The sequence below is a fragment of the Synchiropus splendidus genome, chromosome 18, assembly GCF_027744825.2.
Source record: "Synchiropus splendidus isolate RoL2022-P1 chromosome 18, RoL_Sspl_1.0, whole genome shotgun sequence".
In the NCBI taxonomy this organism is placed as follows: Eukaryota; Metazoa; Chordata; class Actinopteri; order Syngnathiformes; family Callionymidae; genus Synchiropus; species Synchiropus splendidus.
In genome coordinates, this window is record NC_071351.1 from 2537468 (window position 1) to 2559256 (window position 21789).

General features: G+C 44.0%; 1 protein-coding gene and 1 long non-coding RNA gene across 3 annotated transcripts in view; one reads left to right on the forward strand and one right to left on the reverse strand.

Annotated features, from left to right (window-relative positions):
* Positions 1–21789, reverse strand: part of LOC128749277 (uncharacterized) — a 47914-nt gene that overhangs the window by 12292 nt on the left and 13833 nt on the right. The window contains exon 3 of the long non-coding RNA XR_008412917.1: positions 17770–17968. This is a non-coding gene — a long non-coding RNA (uncharacterized LOC128749277). The remainder of the gene's footprint in view (positions 1–17769; positions 17969–21789) is intronic.
* Positions 1–21789, forward strand: part of oprl1 (opiate receptor-like 1) — a 34140-nt gene that overhangs the window by 6088 nt on the left and 6263 nt on the right. The window contains exons 3-5 of one of the 2 annotated variants that reach the window (XM_053848697.1): positions 14845–14932; positions 15757–15939; positions 16285–16375. In XM_053848697.1, the coding sequence (XP_053704672.1) occupies positions 14845–14932; positions 15757–15939; positions 16285–16375 (362 nt within the window). The remainder of the gene's footprint in view (positions 1–14844; positions 14933–15756; positions 15940–16284; positions 16376–21789) is intronic. The other variant, XM_053848698.1, reaches the window with a different exon arrangement.

The following is a 21789-nucleotide window of genomic DNA, read 5'->3' on the forward strand; positions in this document are numbered from 1 at the left end:
GTCAAAATGGCAAGGTCTGTCTGGCTCTGAAGAGGTTCTGAAGGGTCTCCACATGTTGACCACAGAGAAGGGAGAAACATCCTTATCAGCCGGTCAGCTTCAGACGAGAAGCTGGCCCTGGCAGACATGTTGAAATAGAAGTCCACGCAGCCCACTAACACTCTGCAGAGTTCTGAGAAACTCATTGATTATTTATGAGCAGACGTTCACAGGGAAGAGTAAAGAAAAAGAGAGATTTCTGATGAAGTAATCACAAGTGTCAGACTGATAGAAGTGGATCGCAGCTGGCAGCATCTGTCCAATCGCTCTCACCAACCCAACAACAGCCATTAATAATGAAACGCTCACGGAGGAAATACACCGACACTAATTGAGACAGAGAAGTTGAGATGCACTGAATATTTTGTTTTTTCTGGTCTGGTGTTTTCACAGCAAAATCCTTCAGAACACGGCGTCGACTGAAGTCAAATTAGGTCAGTTATAAACTTGCAGAAGCGCTGGGCTTGTACTGCTGGACTTGAGAGCTGCTCAGACGCTGGAGGATGTTTCACTTAGCTGGGATGTGGACAACGGTTGCCATAACAACAGATTAATGATGGGCGCTTTGACCACCCGAGCATCAGCTTCAGCAAAACAGAATTTCTCCTTTTAGACAGCTACGGTTTTGGGTTGAAAAAAGAAGCATGCTGGATTTAAGTGCTTACTGTGTATGAAGATATATGAGCTTCAGACATAAATTTTCAAATAAAAAAAACAGCGTATTAAAATTAAAAAAGTTTTAAGTAATACAATGATGTCATCTAAAGTAATGTACATAGGAAAAAATAAGAACGAAAAAGGGTCAAAATAGATCAATAAAAACCCCAAAAGTTGTGAAGAAAATAAAAACACAAAATACAAAAATAATCAAATAAAAAATAAAAAACACAATCAGAAATAAATACATGCAGTGCTTTGAAATCCATAACTATATTATGCAAAATCAAAAAGCATTACCAGCAGTACTGTTAAAATATTACTGGAGAACCTTTCAGATAACAAAGCAACAAAACCTCACTAAAGCAGCAGAGCAGACGTCGAGTGACTGAGCTGCCTGCAAATTCAGCTGTGATGCTAATAACAAGCTATAACATTATTCATTTACTTCAACTCGGACCTCACGTTTGACAGTGATGGTCTGTTCAAGAGAAAAAGAAAGAGTCAGCCGGGAAAAGATTCACTCCAAGCCTGCACCTGAACCAATTACCTTCACGCCCCCAGGCAACACTGGAAAATAAAGATGTGGAACAAAGGAGGTCCTCATCGCACCGTCAGAACACCGCTGGCTTCCATGTTTCCTTTGTTTACCTGCGAGCCGACGCGACCGTTGTTGTCTTGACGAAGCATTTGCCATATTTGGTCATAACCGTTTTTCGGCCTGATCTCAGCCCACTTTGGTTTCGGCCATCTGCTGCGAAGCCAAGCTGGCACGGGATCTGAGGTTTCAGCTACCGCAGAGTCTCATTAGATTACGTCTGGGTTCATTTACAGAATATCTGATTGTAAACAGGCTGCCGGTCAGTGCGCTCAGAAAAACTTCCAGAGAGAGTGCGTCGATCAGGTGTTTTACTGAACTGTGACCCTTCAATTATAGGATTCTTCTGCTACCTAAGGTCCACTACATAGTGATTTTCTGTACTGACGCCCTTCCTTGCTTTCATCCATATACCAAGGGTAAATAATGAACCGACTCATTCCATTTCATATATCATAAAAAACACGACCAATATACATTTTGGATCGTTGACATTGGCTTCGACTGCATCTTAATCTCAGCCTATTGTCATCTAAAGTTAACCAAAGCATTTGCAGTCAGCTACGTAAAGAGGCAAGTATGACCCATAAATGAAACCACATGGCCAGATTCAAATGTGTTGCTTCTTCCTGACGAAGGCTTAAAAATTCAAAACATCGGAGATGTGCGTGCTACATGTGCCGTGGGAATCTTTGAAGCTCACGTCCGCTGGCCTATTAGCATAAATCTCCATGATAACAAGGACAGAGGGCTGAGCGTGTCTATCGCCGTGTTTGTTGGGGGCTGTCCATGTCTTTTGTCGGCAGGAGAGCGGCTCATGGGTTCACTTCGTATTTCGCTCCAATGCATCAAGCCACCATTTTCCCCCCCGCTGTAATCCCATCCTGTTGCCTGGGGCTATCGGTTGCCGGCAGTTTCATTTGTTTTCTATTTATATCAATGCAAGAATATCTCGATTTGTTTTCCGTGATTTTGGTCAATCGAACATGCTAGCGCTGAGTGTGCGTACGAGGGAGCCAGACGGCGTAATGACTGTGCCTTCCTCTCCACTAATGACCACTGTGAATTACTAGCTAATTTATTCTGGGACGTATTTTTAAACCCTCACTTTGAAAGCAGCTGGTGTCTACGTGTGTGTGTGTGTGTGACAATGTATCCCTGCCTCTGTGCGGCAGACCGTTTTCCTAATGTGACTCTGTATTGCAGCTCTCCAGGACTCCTAATTTCCCTTCTCTCGGCTGGTGTCGTAGCTCCTGTGTTACTAATGAAGCATCGGTTCGTAATGCGAACTACGTTTTTCCGCGTCACACGTTTGACTTAAGAACCAAGCCATTACTTTTTTATGATGGCGGATGCAATATCCTTGTGAATAAATGTCAGTGTTGTGCAGCGCTCTGATGCATTGATATAGCATCAGAAACCCCATGTTGGGAAATGTGATATCACTGGCTCCAATGGGAAAAACATCTTCACACCATCACCATAATGTGCAACACCTCCCCTCCTTCACCAGCATCCACTCTCACACCACTGCGTGCTTCCCGTTTTCCACATCAAAGGTGATTTGCTGCTACCGTCAAACAGTGCACCATGCTTTCAGATGGTTGGGATGTGCTACTGACCATTCATTCTGGACACACATCAGAGCGCAAGAGAGGGCATGCTCCCAAACACAGACTGCAGACCTCAGCGATTATGTGGGATGTGACAAACAAGTTTGGGACCCATGTGTTTCAGTCACAAAGCGAGTGATTTTATATGAGTTGAAAGGCCAGTCGGCTGGTGTTGTTCAGACTATCCGTTTGCAAATAAAAGCATTGAATAGCCCAGATGTCAGTTTCTATTCAAAGCTCCAGGAAACGTACACACGTAACATCCGACTTACGACCAGGATCAGACATTGAATAAAAAAAATAAAAAATAAATAAAACTAAAAAAAGCATCTGCTGGCCGTGGTCAAGCAGGTCGTAAGTCGGATGTTAGGTGTATTAGGAATATTTTCATTGTTTTTCCAAACAGCTGTAGTAGATTTGGCTGCCATTTCTTGGGTCTGTTTTCAGGCTGCAATGACATCATGTGTGGGTGGGTGACAATGCTTCTTTAAGTGTCTTCACCTCAGATTTAGTTTAATCTCCCAGCACAGTGACTAGTATGCGACCATTTCACTAAAGAAACAAGCCGCTACTTTTTTCCTCGCGATCTGAACCCTGTGGCTTATACAACAACACGGCTAATACATGGATTTTTACAGGCTAAAGATCATCATGCTGCCAAATTATCGAGCCTCGCCACATCAAACCGACAAAATCACAGGCGTTTTATTTACCTAAAAGGCTCAAAATTTCGCCTGCGTGTCCGCAGCTCCACCAACTCCTGAAGGACCAGAGGCAATAAGGAGCAGCTGTGGTGTCAGAACTTTGGACACACAGAAGTGTTGCCACGAGTCGGTCTCAAGTCCAAGTGCACCAACATGTGACCAGTTACAGCTCTCACATTCCCAACTAGCTTTCTTTGTCACACATATTGTTACCTTTTGGCACTTAAAAACAAATGAGTTAATTCATTTATCCTGAGACCAAGAGAGGCAGCGGGACACTGGTCCCTTTACTATACTTGCTTTTACCAGACCATCAGTAACACAGGCGGCTGGTCTCAGTCATGTTGTCGGTCATCGAACGCTCGTGGTTTCTTCTGATAAACGCATTTTGTTTGCCAAATTTCTTGGATGGAGAGAAGCAGAAGTGAGCGCTCTAAAAACCGTCCTCGCCACCCACATCCCAACATTTCCCTCTGCATTGTTTAATACGTGTACAAAGTAAAGCGCGCATCATTAAAAACACATTTTTACACACACGTGGCCCCATTCTGCCATTGTGTTCTCATGCTCACGGTTTTCTCTGCCAGATCAAGCTCAAATTCACCTGATAAAAGATGCGCTACCTTGCTCTATGGCGGATAAATCAGACCTGTGACCTGCAAGTGCGAAGAGTTCAGACTTTTTTATCCTATTATTTTAGCGCGATGGACGAATGGATGAGTGGAGGGATGGATAGATAGCTGTTTGGTGAGGGAGCAAGGTACAATGAAGCCCTTATGTGAGTTTAATGGCATGTGCAATCAGCCTTGCTCTGGGCCTCTGCGAGACACTTCCCTTAATGAGGGGCTCAGGTGGTAAAACAGAGCTCCACCATTGACCATCATCACAGTTAATTTGGTCTCTGCCCAGCCTGAACATTGCAAGGCTTCTGCAGTCGCCCTCTCCAAGCACCTTGCCATCTCTAGCACACAGAAAAAGAGGCATGGATTCTTCAACACGGCTGTGCTGCATGTCACGTTTGGGCATGAAAAATGGATAAGCTAGCTGACGTGCCGGAGCGATCCCTTTCAGTTGTGTTAACAGAAGCAGAGGAACTAGTGCGCCTTCTCCGTCTTTTGTGATGACCAGCAAAATTCAATGGAATTGATTGAGAGAACAAGGCTTCAGATCAAATGCTCCCTAGAGTCGTGGGGTTAGCATTTACCGGGGGCATGTTCTGCGTTTACTCTGCGCGCCTCCATCTAACCTCCATCGCTGGGGTTTAGATATTTAGATGAAGTTTATTTGTCGAATTGCTGCTCCTCTGTGTTGAGAGGAGCTGGTTGAGGTGTCTTGTCCGTCCCAAACTAAATGAAACACTTCCCCGGTGAGGTGTTGGAGGGCCAACCTGGGACACCCCGGAGAGATCATGAGCTTGTCCTCTACTCTCAGGAAGTTTCCTGGCGTGAAGGAAGGAACTGCTGCCTCCACCGATTCACCCCACTTCCGTGGACACATGGATGGATGATTCGGTGACACGTCCTGTTTAAGTATTTAGAGGGCTGTCGCTCACTGAAAAAGTTCTATCGCATTTCAGTCCATGGTTCTCAGAAGAAAATAAGCTTCTTGCTTCTATTTTTAAAAAAAATAATCTGAGATTGGGTGAGTCCGAGTGGCCACCCAATGCTTCTTCTTCACGACACGTGCAAAAAGCCAGATAGCCACGAGTCACACACCTCAGAGGAAAGCCCATTCTCAAGTGTTTCTGAACTCTGTCCTATGAGTTCAACACCTCCGCTCACAGCAGTCGACAGAGAGTTTGAAGAGGGTCGACTGAGACGGCAAGAGACCTGATGTGAAGCGAGCAGGACAAATCAAAAGAGAATTGAAGGAAACGAGGAGTCATTTTTCCTCTCACCAGGGGGGAATACATATCTCCAATCTTCCTCCAGTCAGTCAGTGGAGCGTCATAATTTCAATGTGTAGATTAAAGAGAAGGTTATACTTGGTTCAAAGATAACTGCACTTCAAATAGCGGCTCCTGCATCTGTGCTGGACACCATGCATCATGTGATTTCACAGTTAGAAAAAAACTCATTCATAACACTGACTATAGAACAGATTAAAATAAACCAGACGCTTAAAAGTTCAGACTTTGTTTTAACTAAACAGTTTGGTCTATCAGCTTGTCGACTGGAAAGAAGACAATGCCGAGTGACCTTTTATCAGCCACGTGCAGGCATCATCAATACGCGACAGAGCTCTTTAGAAAGAACGTTTTTAACGCCACTGGCATAACAAAAGATTCTTCGTGTTTCGGAACGAATTGACTGGAGATGCAGAGAGAAATAAACAAGTCGATATCCACCCGCTCGGAAGCAGACAAACCCACCAAGGTGGTTATGTCGGATGCACGCGGTGCTTTACAGAAGGCTGTTACACCTGAATCGATGAATTAAGTCACGCTCATAAAGTTACCGTCTACCACGTCCTGTTTTCCGCCGTCTTTGCGTCTTTTCACGAGCCTTTCAGGTCTAAGAATCAAATGAGTCATTTACTCCTCATTATTTACTCCTCACTGTCCCCCAGAGGAAACTCCTTTGTTGCCTATAATGAGATCAAGTGTATTCATGGGTGAGCAGTTTAAAATCAGGAGGTCGAGGTTTATTCATTTCCTTGCCGGGCTTCACTCTATGGGATGTTTGGATCACTCAGATGAAGCCGAGCTCGCCTGCCATTCTACTCATCATCAGTTCAAGCTTGAGTCGTAGTCTTCTGAACGTGTGGGGATGGGTGTGGTGTATGGTTGCTGTCTGGCTGGCACTGGCACCTGAGCCACCTGAAGGCCCATCCAGCAGCGACGCTGCGGCTACGATGAGATTTACAGTGCAAATCGTGATTCATTTTCAAACTTCCATTCAATCGTCAAAAGGGTTTTTACATCCCAAACACACAGATTCCTCACAAAGAAGGAGAAGGCCTTCGCTGTGGAACAAAACATGCCATTTCGCAGTGATTGATACGAAGAGTCTTTGCAGTCAGTTTTGCTTCTTTCCAGCTCTGTGTTTCTCTCCTCTCGTCGCATCCCCTGCTTCCTCTCAATTAAATCAGGGAGGAGGAAAAGGGATGAAAGGATTCTGATTATGATGACTCTTTTATCTGCCATGCTGTTCAGTTTCAAATATTAATATTCACTTTGAATTATTCACACGTCGCCGGCCTGCGCCACTGTCAGCCTCAGGGATGTACGGATGCCTTCTGTGAGAGGCGAACCTGCGCGCTTGTTCCGGTAATCTCGGTACAAAAACCACATTTAAGCGGAGAGGTCTGGCCAAGGTTTTAATTCAAGGGCAATGGAAGGGAAGGACGTTGGCATAGTGGCTGTCCAAAATACATTTTTACGATGTCTTTTTTTCCCTGGCCACGGAATTGGCAAGTTGTCCGGCGGCCTTTTTCTGCAATCCCTTTCCCTCTGTGGATCGCATGGTCACGCTCTGGGCTGGAGCCCAGAATCAACACTGCAGTCCCACGTACTTCTCAGCCTTTAGTCGGCAGAAAAGAGGTGACGTATCGCAAAGCAGGATAAACACACGCAGTCCAGTCACGTCATAAATATATTGCCCGAGTCATGGTTCAGTCGTCAACACATTTGTCCTAAAAACGAGGGCCTCTTTTGACTTCATGAGCCCAATCTGCACAACATATTCAATAGGCAGCCCAATAAAACTAAATGACGCTCTCATTTGCTTAATATTGAAATATGAACAGACGTCAAACAACGCTCACAGTTATCCTTCATTAGCGAGCCTGCGAGAATTATTTACCATCAAGAGACCCGCAATGTCACCAGCAAGATGATGGTCATGTTTTGGAGATGAGAAGAGGGAGCTTTGTCCAGCGCTGATTTAACTCGCTATTCAATGTTTAACTGCAAGCACCACCTGTTCAAGGCCGGAACGAATGAAACCCCCTGCTGCTGCTGCAGTTACCTACAGCGGTGGCACAGTTGGAATCTTAGTGGGTCTGAGCAAAAATAATTAGGGCTGCAACTATTATTTTTGTTGTCGACAAATCTATTCACCATTTTTCACTGTTAAAAAAAAATAAAAAAAAATTTAAATCACTCTAACCGACATGCTAGCTGTTAGCTGGAGGGTGTGTGGCGTCACACGGAAACACGGAACACTCACTCTGTGATGGTGTGGAAGGGGTTTGCTCACCCTTCATACGCGCTACCCTCGCTAACAAAACCAAGCCAGACGTTTGAACACGACCCGTCGCCGCTCGAACTCCTCCGTGACTGTGGCGCTCAGTCGGATGTGGTGACGCGGAGCCAGGGGCGCGCAGCGACGGTCGGACCTCAGTCAGGAACCAATGAAAGGAACAGAAATGAACACATCTTAATGATTCCTGAGAATGTGATATTTTCTCACTGCTTCTGAATAACAACCAGTTCTCGATGCCCATCCTGCGGCCTGTGTGTGTTTACACCAACAGCAACACGACGCATCGACTCACAGATTTTGACATTGACAATTTTTTGTTGTCAACGTTATCGATGACAACTGACAGCCCTAAAAATAATGATCAACAGAAACTAGAAAAACTGATGAAGTGAAATTCAAAGTGAACGGTGGATGGAAAAAACACAGGGCTCAGGGTTTTTTTTTTCCTCAGCGGAAGCCAGTTCTGGACTGTTAAATGAATGTACATTTTGTGAGTGAAAGCTCTGAGACATACAGTTGGATTTAGACCTCACCTGTTGGTTGCATCACTTAAAGCTATAGTTGTTTCTCGTGAGTTTATCAGGCGACTGGAGGATCTATAGCCCTGCAGGATCTAATTTAGCTGAAGTGACAAAGCCTTTTTTCCTCACTCTTTTATTCTCTGTTTCATCCTTCTTCATCCGATGAACAGTTCATAAAGAGCAATTTATCTGTCTTGCCTCAAGTCCCTTCATATGCCTTTGTGTTTTCACAGAAGAGAGCTCTTGAAGAGAAGCTCTATGGCAGTCGTGCAATCAAATTCATATCGCCAGCTGTGGCTGTTGTCATCACAGCCCTTCATCTTATCATCTCCTCTATTATTAAGGAGGATGCATGCGGCCTTGCAATAAGGAGACTGAAGACTGACGCCAAATAATGTTTCTGTGCAGGTTGATACCATGCATGAGCGGCCACAAACAGGTTTTCAACAGTCCAAAGTTGTCGAATAAGAGTGTGACACAGACGCCGATCAGAAGAGAGACTTGCTCTTTTGATGGATTAACAGACACAAAATAAAGCCAGTTAAGTTTAATTGGCAAGTAATGAGCAACAAGTGATTTAATCTCATCCCAGCACAGCACGGATCGCAGCACAGAGGGGCTATTTACGCCGGCTCACGTCAGAAACCCACTTCATTAGTCCACTCAGACAAAACAGACTCAAGTAGCACATGAGTGGACACTACAAGGCCATGATTCAGAGAGAGCCCAGTCGTCTCCAACACAAACCAGCTGAATCATCAACGGCAGACACTCACAAAACAGCTTTATGTGCAAACAACAGCCAGTGGCAACATGAGGCACCAGCTCAAATGACAAAAAAAACAAGTGCAAGGCGGTAGAAGGGTGGAATGTTGCATGCTAATATATAAAACGTCTCCAATTTTTTTATAGGTACATGAAAGGAAACACACTCCTCAGTCTCCCTGCTTACAGTCTGGTCAGAGGAGAAGCCATGTCAGAGTATTCAGCACCATCCATCCATCTTTCAATCTGCCATTTTAAGTTTGCATCCTGCGGCTCATGCACGGGAAAATACTGTGCAGGGAAATGTGTTAAACTTAAAAATGTCGTTTAGAGCGCCAGCGCTTGACGGAGCACGGGGAGTTTTCTGGGCTCATGAAAGAGAGACCACTGGTTCCTCAGCTGCAGCTGTTAGCACAGCAAAAGCTTAGCAACACCCGCCGGTCCGAGCATGAGATTCGGAGCGCTAAGCTAATTGCCCAAGAAATAATCAGTAATTTCAACAAGCTGGATCAGCAGCTTTTCTCAGGCGTCATTTATGCGGAGACGGGTGCAGCGCTCGTCAGCCACCTGAATTTGAAACTTTTAAAAACGTCCGGCGTGGAAACTTTCCCAAATGCAGTGCTCCCTGTCTCAGAGTCCCGCCACATGTATGTAAATATTTCACGGACATAGGTTAGAGATTCACCAAACTGTGACGTCTCACATCAAATTAAATAACATCCTTTTGAAATAATAGCTGCTGCATTCGGCAAGGTTTTCTTTCTATTTTTTGCCTTCTTGAAGAGGTATATTAAAACATGTCTGAATTGAAATGATTTAATGGTTCATGTTTTCAGATCATGTACAGAGAAGGTCTCATGATTTTGATTATTCACTGTCAAGCCATCGGTGGTGATCGGCACTCGTGCTGATCGGCAGCAAAAACCCTGATCGGAGCTTCCCTAGTCTTATCTACAGCCAAAATATTCTCATTCCCAAGTCGACACCAAAGTCTATTTGTGAATAATAGTTGACTACTATCCTGGATATGTGTCAACACTGGTTATCAGTCTGCTGACACGTACTCTCTGCTGCTAATATGATTTGGCTGTCGTACTAGACTTGGAAATCTTTGAGGGACGACAACAGTCTGCAGACCGTCTCGCTGTAGCACATGGTGTCTCAACAACAAAAGCAAAGGCGGACATATAGGACGCAGCCTGGTGCTGCTTCATGTGGAGATAATCATAACTGTTGTTCTTTTCATTGCGTCTCACTGAGCAGTATTGAGGGACAGTAGGAGCACAAATCTGCTCAGACGCCTGGCAACAGACTGCTGCGGGCTTTTTTTTTTTTTTGCAGTGCAACAGTTAACAGAGACAAAAAGCCCTCACGTATATATTTTAGTTTCCACCCCGCTCTGATCTGGGAGACATTTTGTTTCTATAAAGGCCAAAGAGTCTTCATGGTTAGTTGTCACCATAAGTGTGACAACTGTGCCAGCCTCTTGTATTTGTATGATCAAGCCCTCTCATGACATTTTTACTTTAGTTTTCCTCAGCAGCTTTGCCTGTTTCTCAAAGGCGAGGTGAAGAGACAAACCAGCAGCATAACCTGGCTATGTGCTGGTGGAGGTTTGCCTGACGCATCCTGAAACGGAACCATTTTTAAGGGCTTAAAACTCCAAAAGTCAGATGTGTGTTGCAGATATATTTGACCTACAGTTGTGCAGACAGATGCCAATAAAGCAGTACTGTAAGGGAAAATTGAAATTAGCACCAGTTTCAGTGACGAGCAAACGTCATCTGACTGCACACCTGCCAACAAAGAGCCATGGTTTTTCATACCAAATGATCATGCTGGAAATGAATCAATGGGGTTTAATTTGGTGGATTTAATCCAAGCGCTTTTAATGGAACTCGGTTGACTCAGTAGTTCCATCTTCAAACTCTTGTTTGTGGTGAATAGGAGGATTCATTTCAACCACAAAGGCCTGCTCTTGCTGGTGCGCCATCGCCAAAATTGGTCTCTCCACTTAGACAAGGCAATCGACGTCCCACCTGAAGTCAATAGCTGCTGGTGGTGACATTGCTGCCGACCATGGAGACCATGTCGAGCACTCACTCGTCTTTATGAACCCATCGAGCCTTCGCCGACAGCCTTCATTTCAAAGCACTCTCAATATCTGATGTCTTTTTTAAAACGTGAGATTCTCTGCTGCCGACGATGAAGGGTGAACGAAACGATTGTATTGGTTACAAGTCAAGATACATTCATATAACTGTGTCAATTAGAATTCCCAAGTGAGCAACAGATTTTAGCTTATCAATACAAGCTGCAGAATTGTACCCTAACTAACTGATCATTGCCAGTTTATTGCTTCATGATCGCATTGTGAAATGTATCACAACTCTCAAAAATGACATGAGTGAGGCTTAAATTTCAACAGATCAAGCCGTGCCTGATACATTTTCGGATGTGGTTGTCTGGCAGGAAACTGCTCCGCGCCTGGAGTACGTTCACAACAACATTTCCACTTCACAACAACGGCCACCGAGGTTGGTCTGACTGGAAACATTGACACAACACCCGGCACATCTTTCACTTGCTGACACAAAGCTGACACATCTGCTCTTTAACCCCAAAGTATGACAGAGACAACACAGTCTTCGATGCCATGAAAAAAGCAAGATTCTACAGGAGAAAAAAAAAAACATTGATTTAGCTGATATTTTATCTCAAAAGAATCCATTACTGGTGTTGGAGATGCAGTAATGTGGAGAACTGTCAGTCACTGCTGGCGTCATTTTAAGACATGCAGTACAACTGTACTTGGATTTTTGATGCCTATACCTCACACCACGCTCAGCCATGTAATTCCACGACCTCACCATCGCAGTCCTGAAGAGTACCAAATGGCATCACCTTCCTTTTGAACACATTCTGCAGTGTTCTCAGTGCTTTTATCAGAAATGAGAAGCAACTGTTGTTCATGAACACCCTCACTTGCTTATGCTGCGTTTTGCTGGAGCACAACACTGTAGAGATGCGCGTGTCTGCGAGCCCTCTGCAGCCTCTAAATAATTCAATGACTTTTACATCAATCCAGGTGAGGAGAAAGAGATTGGCCTCCACAGGTGTGTTGCACCGTCACACCATCATTCCACACCTGTCAAGCACTTAAAGCTGGACCTTTGGTTGCCGGTATCACAGAACCTGTAACCCACCACGGATGCAACCGTTGTCAGATGAGTTTCCTTCATCCTAAACATGCTTCACGCTATCTGCCAATACTTCGGAACTGCTCATAATTCTTGAAAAATGTGTCGCTCATTCGTTGCAAACCATGTCAGTGCCGAGATAAAGGACGGCCCTTGTTTCCAGGGACAAGTCCAACATGTTGCCAGATGACTCTAAAATAGTGAAAAAAAAGCTCCACCTCAACATATACGGCAGGGGAGCTTCTTGTTGTGTGGCCCCAGCAGTAACCTAAAACAGATGACTTTGTCTTTGGCAGATGTCATGTAATCTTGTTCAAAACAGCTCCTGTGGTGAAAGTGACTGTTTTCTTTCATTAATATTTATCGTTGGCAACATAAAACGCTCCCGCCTTCAACACACGCCACGCCATCTCCTTCCCAGCATGGGATTCTCATTAGCAACGGCGTACTTCAGTTACCTCGACTGCAGCTGGAGCACTGACATCAGATCCATAAAAGTCTGGAAATTTTGGAATTTCAACTGGAATGGCTTCAGTACGTGGCGTCTGTCTGCGCAGTCCTCCCTCGTGGCTGCGAGCGTAGCCATCACCGTGCTATTGTTCTGAGGGCATGGTGGTAATCATGTGTGAAATGAGTTTGGATCAGGTTTGATTGTGCTCCCCGTCTCGACGGATAAATTCAAAGCCCATATCATTTTGCTCTGGAGGAGGGAGCAGCGAATGACCTGTGGCGCTGATGCTAATCCAGACACTTAAAGAGGCGGAAATTGTTTAAGCCATCCTGCTTGACAAGGTTTGATTAAAAACAATTTGTCGGTAGTTACAGTTTGTCATTTGGATTCAGGTAAATAAGCCCTTTCACCAGCATGGTAAGGTAGAATCCATCCCTCTTTGTATGTGACTTTTTTAAGGATCAGGGTGCGCAAGAAGAGAAAATGAGGCTGTGGATGACGGTGGTCCATTTTCAGTGGTCTCCTTAAGGGAAGCCATGGATGTGCTACACGATAATGAAGAAGGTCTGAGGCCAACATGAAGTATTAGGTTAAGATGAGGGATTTCAGCAGGTGGGCGAGGAGCACCGTGAAAGCAGGTGTCATTGAATAAAGGACACGGGGGAAGAGATTAGAGTAGAGAAGATCAGGCAGCATAAGAAGAAGAGCCATGGAAGTCTGTTTCAGGTTTTAAGAAACACTGTTTGTGGGCAAAGCACGGCCTCCGGACCTGGTGTGGCCCTCATGAGGTCATTATAGGTCTTTTTTTTTTTAACGTTGTGATTATTTTTTTCCATTTCCTGTGCGTCTTTTTGGCAATTAGGCTATATTTCTGGCAATTGTATTTTTAAATGCCTTTCAACAAAGTGCCCTTGCATCACAGTTACATGTTTTAGCCATAATAGCTGAATCACCAGTAAAAATGTCCTCAAATATTTATGATTTATTCTGAAAATATTTAAAGAAAATGCATACAAAATGAAATCATGTATTATATAATTACATATTAAAGCACGAGTGTAATTACACTTTTTTTCTCCTAATTTTTCCTTCTTGTTTCATATTCTAGTCGCAACATTAGGGTTTCATTTAAAATGCTGATTTATTATTTGGCTTCAGGGCCCCTCACAACAAGAATATAATGTGGCCCTGTAGGAAACGTCATGGCCCAATCCTGCTCGAACCAGTCACATTTTGATATGTTTAATTTTGCCCTCAAAATTCTGATGCAATATAGTGTTACTGTCCTTAAAATAGATAAGGCAGAATTTTTTTAAAAAATGAAATAAAACAAACCTCAGTTCCCATCTGTGAGCTTGTGGCCGATGAAGGACAAAGGCCAAACTAGAATTTTCCCAGGTGGGCAGCTGATGTCTGCATTAGAGATTGGGAGACGAGCTCAGCATTTCATAGACCGGAGGCTCCACTGCTGTGGTGATTTAGGCATCTCATAAGTGCTGACAGAGCAGTTGGAAAGAAGTCATGCCATAAAATGCTTGTGGCACTTAAATTCATGATCAAATAAAGAGGTGGAATGGTCCCAACAGCTGCAATACCGAGTCTTCATTGTGACATTGCAGGGATCCTGCAATTTAAAGGACGGGAGAAAGAGGATGGCATTGAAAAAATGTCAGGAAGATAATGACAAACGTAAAAGACATGAACAAAAGATGGGGGAGGGCAAGAAGATACAGCTCCAAAAATAACTGCAGAAAAAAACCCAAGCTCGGACGATGATTTATTTCCTGAACTGAGACGGAGTTGGGATGGCCTCCATGTCGCCATCTCCTCCCGAGAGCATCCACTTCATGCTGTTATAGCTCATGTTCAGAGCAACTTGGTCACCATGCTGTGACTGTGATCCACTTCCAATATCAACTTGCAGCAGACCACGTTTTAATCAAAGCTTCTGTGAGCAGCGTTTAATGAAATCAGCCTGAGATACTTTGTCGCGCGGGTTGATTCAATCATCACTGACCTGCTACTTGATGAAGGTGTACGCTGAGGTCAACTTGGCTCAAACGCATCTCTCTTTCATCATTCTCTTTCCAGGTACACCAAAATGAAGACAGCCACCAACATCTACATCTTTAACCTGGCGTTGGCTGACTCATTGTTTTTGGCCACATTGCCTTTCCAGGTGAGTGGTGTGCGTGTATGACGTCATCTCAGACCATTAAGCTTCAGGTTCTGGGTGTATATTAAGAAGAACTCATGTTTCATGAGATTCCGTTGAAATGAGGCACAGAAACGAAGCATTTCCTGGTGGATTATTGTTTGTTACAGACTATAACTCAGATTCATCGGTCAATTTTGCTCTGATGGATGAATCCTACAAAGAAAATAAATATATTTACCTCGCTCTTTCAACACTGACACCGGTAAAATGACTATAAACGTGATTTACCGCACATGAGCTCTGTAACTGAATGATGACCTTTACAGAATGTGCGCTCCCTCCAATAATGGGATAACCAGGAGGAGCTGCTGCGAATGACCCCACACAGGTTAAGTGGCGCAGGAAATGAACGGATGACCCTCCTCCTTTGCAAAAATACATTTATAAACAAAAGGCACCTCAGAAGCAAAATGTCCCCTGCTTAGACACTAGTCGCAACATCAGCTGTCGCTGAAAACAAATTCTATTTTCAGGCGAGATAGTTTCCATATAGCATGTCCAGGTTCTTGGTCGTCAAGTGGTAGTCAGCAAGGATGATGATCCACTGACTTGGCTTTTATTGGCTTTTGTCGTCTAAGTAATTTAACTTCATGAACGTATCAGCCAATATGTGGTTCCTCAGTATTGTAGTTGTTGTAGGATGTATTCTAGTATGGAGTTGCTCAGTTATTTTGTTGTTTATGTGGCAGAATCACGCTCTCGCCTTCCAACCAAAAAGTCTATAGTTCAAATAGTCGGGTTTAATTGTCTGGAACACTCGCAGTAAGCATTGTTTCTGTGTCCAGGGCACTGATGTATTCCTGGGCTTCTGGCCATTTGGGAATGCTCTGTGCAAGGCAGTGGTTTCTATCGACTACTACAACATGTTCACCAGCACATTCACCCTGACAGTGATGAGTATAGACAGGTACGTGGCCGTCTGTCACCCTGTCAAGGCGCTGGATATGAGGACACCTCACAAGGCAAAGGTAGGGCCTTTTCAAGAGAACCTACTTTGAAAACACGTCACTCAGCGTTGACTTCAGATCAGATGTCAACCATGCGTTTGTCCCCCTGTTGTCAAGGTTTGTCCGCTTCAAAGTGCACGTCAGAAGGGTGAATAGAAAAACATTTTATCATGCAACTGTGGAAACTCCACTAGTAGAAACGTGCAATTCTTTAAGTAGATTATTGGAAGTGTTCCTTTCATCTGACATATGAGGTGGACATTCCTCCATGATTCTAACCTGATAAATCTCAGAATGAGCATGGACAGATGCAGTACAGGTTGGCTCTAAAAACCCTCATTTGGACCGTTATTCCCCCCAACATAGGTGGTGAATATCTGCGTCTGGGTGCTGGCGTCGGCCTTCGGTGTTCCAGCGATGGTGCTGGGAAACGTGGAAGAGGAGCAGGAGCATAACAGTAAGTGATGAACACCACTGTGACGCATTTTCTTTGTCAGCGATTAAGACAAACAAAGATTTAAATAGAGAAAGGGGAGGTGAATTGTTCACTTTGGGGGGGCGGGGTGAGCGCATTTAAATAGTGCTGTGCCCCACTTTTTCATGATGTAAATAGCACTGCGTCTCATTCACGGCCTTGGAACAGGCTGTGCCTTCATCTACAAAAAAATAATAATAATAATAATAAAAATTAACTAAGAGATATTTCTTCATTTCCCAGCAGGGGTTTCAACACCATTTCACCCTCCACCACCTAACTGTCATAACCACCTTCTCTCGGCTCACCTCTTCATGTCCTCAGTCACCACAGCCATGAACCTCACTGGGTGTCCTCCTCTTCTCCCATCGACTCACTGAAACAAGCCACGGCCAGGCTGACTCTCATCGAGTACGATCACAACTCTTCAGAGCTCGACTTGTCACATCCCGAACACCCTCCATCACTCATGACCATGACAAGGTGCTTCACTGTGATGGAGTGAATCCTCACTCTTCTGAAAGCACTAGCAAACATTTAGCATGGCCCTTCAAGGATAAAAACCTCACAGATACCATCATAACATCAGATTACTTTACCTTTAGGCTCTAACCAAGAGATTGAATATAGTGTCTAGTCATTTATTATGCATTACATCACATAAAACCTGAGCATCTAAAGAAATCTAATCTCCAACGTGTTTAGGTAATTGATAAATCCATCCTTCTTCAAAGACTGGTTGGGTCACAGGGGCAGCAGCCAAATTAAAGAGGCCTTTTCCCAGAAACCTCATCCATCCAAGTGACGCTTGTCTTAAGTACCTCAACCCTGAGCCGTCCATCTGCAACAGATGCCAGGACCACCTCAACTGACTGGCCTCTCTTGATATCTCTTGAAAAGGCAACCACTGCAAAAATACTAAATCTTCGACATTTATTTATCTTCTATTTCCTAACTTGACTATCTGTGCTCGTGCCTCCATGGACTTTCAGTCACTACTCAAGTTCAGGGCCATGGGGGGTTGAATTCCCTTCCACCTTCAGATTTATCTTAGGTAGAACAGTATTCCTTTTGCTGGATTCAAAGTCAAGCAAGCTGAGACCAAGACTAGACTGACCCGGCTGTGAAGAGACCAAGGCAAGACTTCTTGTTTGTCCAGAACAATGCCATTCAGTTCACCAGTTTTAGCCACGACTTGGACTTTATACTGGCTTTTGATGGCAATCGACAGCTCCTCTTTTTCACTCATCCTGTCGCACCCATGATTTTGTTTCAACACATTTGCCTCAGTTCTTAACAGAGCAGCCCGATGCTTTGTTCAAGGTTAGCGATCATCACAAGATCACAGCACATATTACAGTATCAGAACCACTCACTGATTTATCGCCCGATATTGATGGGGAGGTGTGGCAGTGGAAGCAGATAAGGGTCTGTCCACACACAGCTGTGCATCTTTGCCTTTTAGGGCTGGGAGAGTGGGGCTGATGCACGTGTGTGATCTGGTCGTGCTGGCAGGCTTGATATCATCACAGGCTCACTGCTGGAGCGCACAAGTCCCAGATGGCAGCGCTTGTACTAAAAAGGCAAAAAAGAAAAGTCAGGGAATTCTGTCCAGTTGCCATGGCAACAGAGCCGCATTGATAAATCAATGGCCTTCAGAAGACGGGTCAATAAATTAAGTCTGGTGAAATGCAAAGAAGGAGACCTTGTTAGGAACACCACAAAAGCTTGCTCATGATCGCACACTGTGAATTACACAAGTTATTTCAGACACTCCATACACTATTAATTCACTATATGAGTGTGAGTCGACACCATCCGGCAAAGTAGCTGGGAATTGCCCCCACAACTAAAAGCATGAGTTAATGAATGAATGGCATCATGCATTCATGTCATGCAATAATCTCCTGTCATTCATGAATTTCTGTTATTTACTGGCACTTTTGTCAAAGAAAAAATCTGCCGGACGTTGTGATGACGTGAAAGAATCTGTTAGCACTGGACACAAACAGACCTCATGCACCAACTGCCACTTCACTGGCCATGCTGTTTTCCACGAAACCCAATTCAGCCACAGAGCTCGCACTGTTTCTTCCATCCAACCAATAATCCAGACTAATTTTAGCCTTCGTGGTGGTTCATTTGTGTCTGAATCAGTGCACCTTTTGCAAGTCAAATTAAAGGCGAGTGATCGGCCTTTTGATTCATCGATATTTTTTTTTGCATTTCTTGCACCATGCATGTGTTCATTCACACATTGTTTTGTGAAGGGCAGACACACATTTCTGCCCTCACAGATCAAATGGTTTTTTTTATTACAGCTAGCTCTCAAATCCATCATCTTTTCTCTGGCATGAAGACACTTCCTTATAAGGACTCTCTGACTTCCAAATGTGTGTCTAGCCAGACCTAAAAACAGCTCCAAATCTGTGTGTGGAACTGAATCATGCACACGCTACTTTTCATCTCATCTCTTTCTTCTTAAATTTTTCGGAAGTTTCCAGATCAATTCTTGCCCATGCCCAGGGTTTCCGCTGCATATGAACTTGAGTGGCGATGCGCCATGACTTAAAGCAGCACTGCCATGGCATCAGAGAAATACTCTCTTTTTAAAGATGAACAAACATACTAAAATGAAGTGGAAATGTGGAAAGAAACGGATAACACATCATGGAGGTGGTCTTGAACGTGACGGTTTTCGCCGTGTTAGTCACGGAAAAAACAACATAATGACTGAACTCTGTTGCTTGCGGAACTCAAGATGCACAATCCGCCAGACATATGAAAAGAGGCTTGGAGGACGGCTTGGATTGGATTTACTTCTCATCATTAAAAACAAGCACTCTCACCATTTCAGCAAATGACCACACGTTCCGTTCCTGTCTTGAAATGGCCAGATTGAGATTCACGCACGCAGTCCTCATCATTATGGACTAAACAGACCAGCTTAAAGGAAAAACACCTTTCAGAATCAGCATGTTGCTCTTTCAGTGGCCATTTTAAGTCAACAGATTTGTACATGGGACGTTTCGCATTGACCATAAAAAAAAAATACAAACTGTACTGGAGCCATTCTCAGCAATTCAGAGTCACTTTCATGGTTGGAATGGAGGGGACGGAGGCCTAATGGTTAGCGATCGATCAGGTTCCAGCCCACAGCAAAACTCTCATCCTGTAATCATTTTTTATTAGTCCACTGCAACCGTGCGATCGACAGCAAGACTTCACTACCTCAAAATCAGGTTTGTTGCTCAGATACATTCAGGCTATTGACTTGCACTTTAGCCCTATTCTTAAAAGACCTTACAATCACACAAACACAAACTGTGATCATACACATCCGTACTGTAGGATGAGCTGGTTAACCTGTATGAAATGGCATCAGATCACTGTATGTGAAACTCACAAACATAATTCCATGGCAGCGTTCACACTTGCAGCTCAATAGCTCATCAGATCTGCTAATATGGACCTGCTGAGAATAAATAATTACAGTATATCGGGTCTCAGAGAGGTGAGAAGTGAGTCACCGCATCATCAGCTCTGGATGTATTGTCACATATCCAGCCGCTCTTTTGAGAAGCAGCGCACCATACTGTACACACTCATGGCCACCGCCAGGTAGACTGTGTGAAGGTGGGCCAGAGATGGCCCCCTCACCTCCTTTTCACAGTCTCCTACCAGCCTTTCACACCAGCACAGCTCAGGTTGCCAGAACTTCAACTGAATGCGTGCTGGTTTGATAGAAAGCACAAGTTTAAGTGGCACTAAAGTGAGAGGCCGCGACAAAGTGGATGGAAACAGCACACCAGCAAAATGTCTTAGATGCTGAGAGTCTGTTTTCTTGCTGATAGTATTATTTAGATCCAATTTTCAAGTAAGACTTTTGATGATGCAGAGACGTTGGAGGCCACTGGCACCTAACAAGGTCTGAAAGCTGTGCTCAGACAGTACAAGAGCAAAGATAAATAGCATATTCATTGGCACACTTTGTGTGTGCTTAACTACAGCGGCACTCTTACAGGAGACTGGGATCAGATCACAATCCCTCAATTTCCAATGAGTGGAGTGTACAGTACACAACTACATTTAAGGGCTGAATGAAGCAGCTATGTGGTTGTTCATATTGTCTTTTGTGTACTATTTAAACTCACATTGTTTCATGGCTCAAACTCCATCAAAATTTATATTGTTTCACACATCTTTGACAGGAAATGAATGATGGAGCGGACGCATAACATTTTCAGTTTCATTATTATATTGAAACATGCGTAGTAATATTCATATGCTACGCACATGTGTCACTCTGCACTTATGTATTCACTTTTTTTCATTCACTTTTGAAGCTTTAAACACGGCTGATGACTGACTACCTTCAGGTGTGGAGCGATGCAGGCGAAGCTGCAGCAATTACATATCACGCAACTATCTTTATATTTGTTTATGTATCAGGGGTCTTTCATTTCCCCCTGATACTGCATTTGAGTATTTTAAAAGGGAAAAAATAATCAAGGAAATTCACACTGTGTTATGATCAAAATACACTCAAAGGCTCAAGAATTGCACCAAGAATAAAGGCATATGATGAAAAATACATTTGTGAGTTTTCAAAACATGAATTTGCGCTATGCTGTTTTATCTTTTCGGAGGACTGACACAAGTTCAGCTTATTCTAATAGTGTGCATGTGTGTTTACAAGTGTGTCTTTGTTCAGAATCCACTGCTGGCAAAATTTGATAAAACATTCATGACAAGTGCTGTGTTGCCCAAGGAAAGACACACACAAACGCATGCGTAACCTTCACACTTACCACCATGGTGGGAAGTTTCAGCTGAAAAAAGCTGACATTTGTGTTCATCTTCAAGTGGACATTTATGGGAGAATTTGTTCTCTGACACAGATTTCCTTTTTTCTTTGGCTGACCGCAACAACAGTTCCGGATGATGCGTTAGCAGCGTTGTAAAGCCTGAGGAGCACCCAGGCGAGAAAATGGCGCCATAAAAGATGTTAGCCATGGTATGGATGCTGATATCCACAGATCAGAGTCTCACATCGTGTCAGTGGAAGGGGCTGCGATGCAGCGAGCGCTTTGAATTGCTGGCAGGCAAAAGGATTGAAAAGAAATTGATGAGAGGAGCCAAGACGGTATGAGGAAGAAAATAAAGGTCATGGGAGTGAAAGGGGAGAATCATCAGCTGTGAAATGGAAACCGAGACTGGACACTGATTTTGGAGGCGGCAAAATATCACAGAAGAAAGAGGCATTTCAGGAATCAACAATGCCGCGTGTACAGAAACACTTAATGAATCCTGGAAGTTATTTCCTCAACAGTGGCTCAAAGAACTGACAGGTCTGAGCTCAAGGGTGACAGGGAAAAGGTCGCACAAAGCCCGAC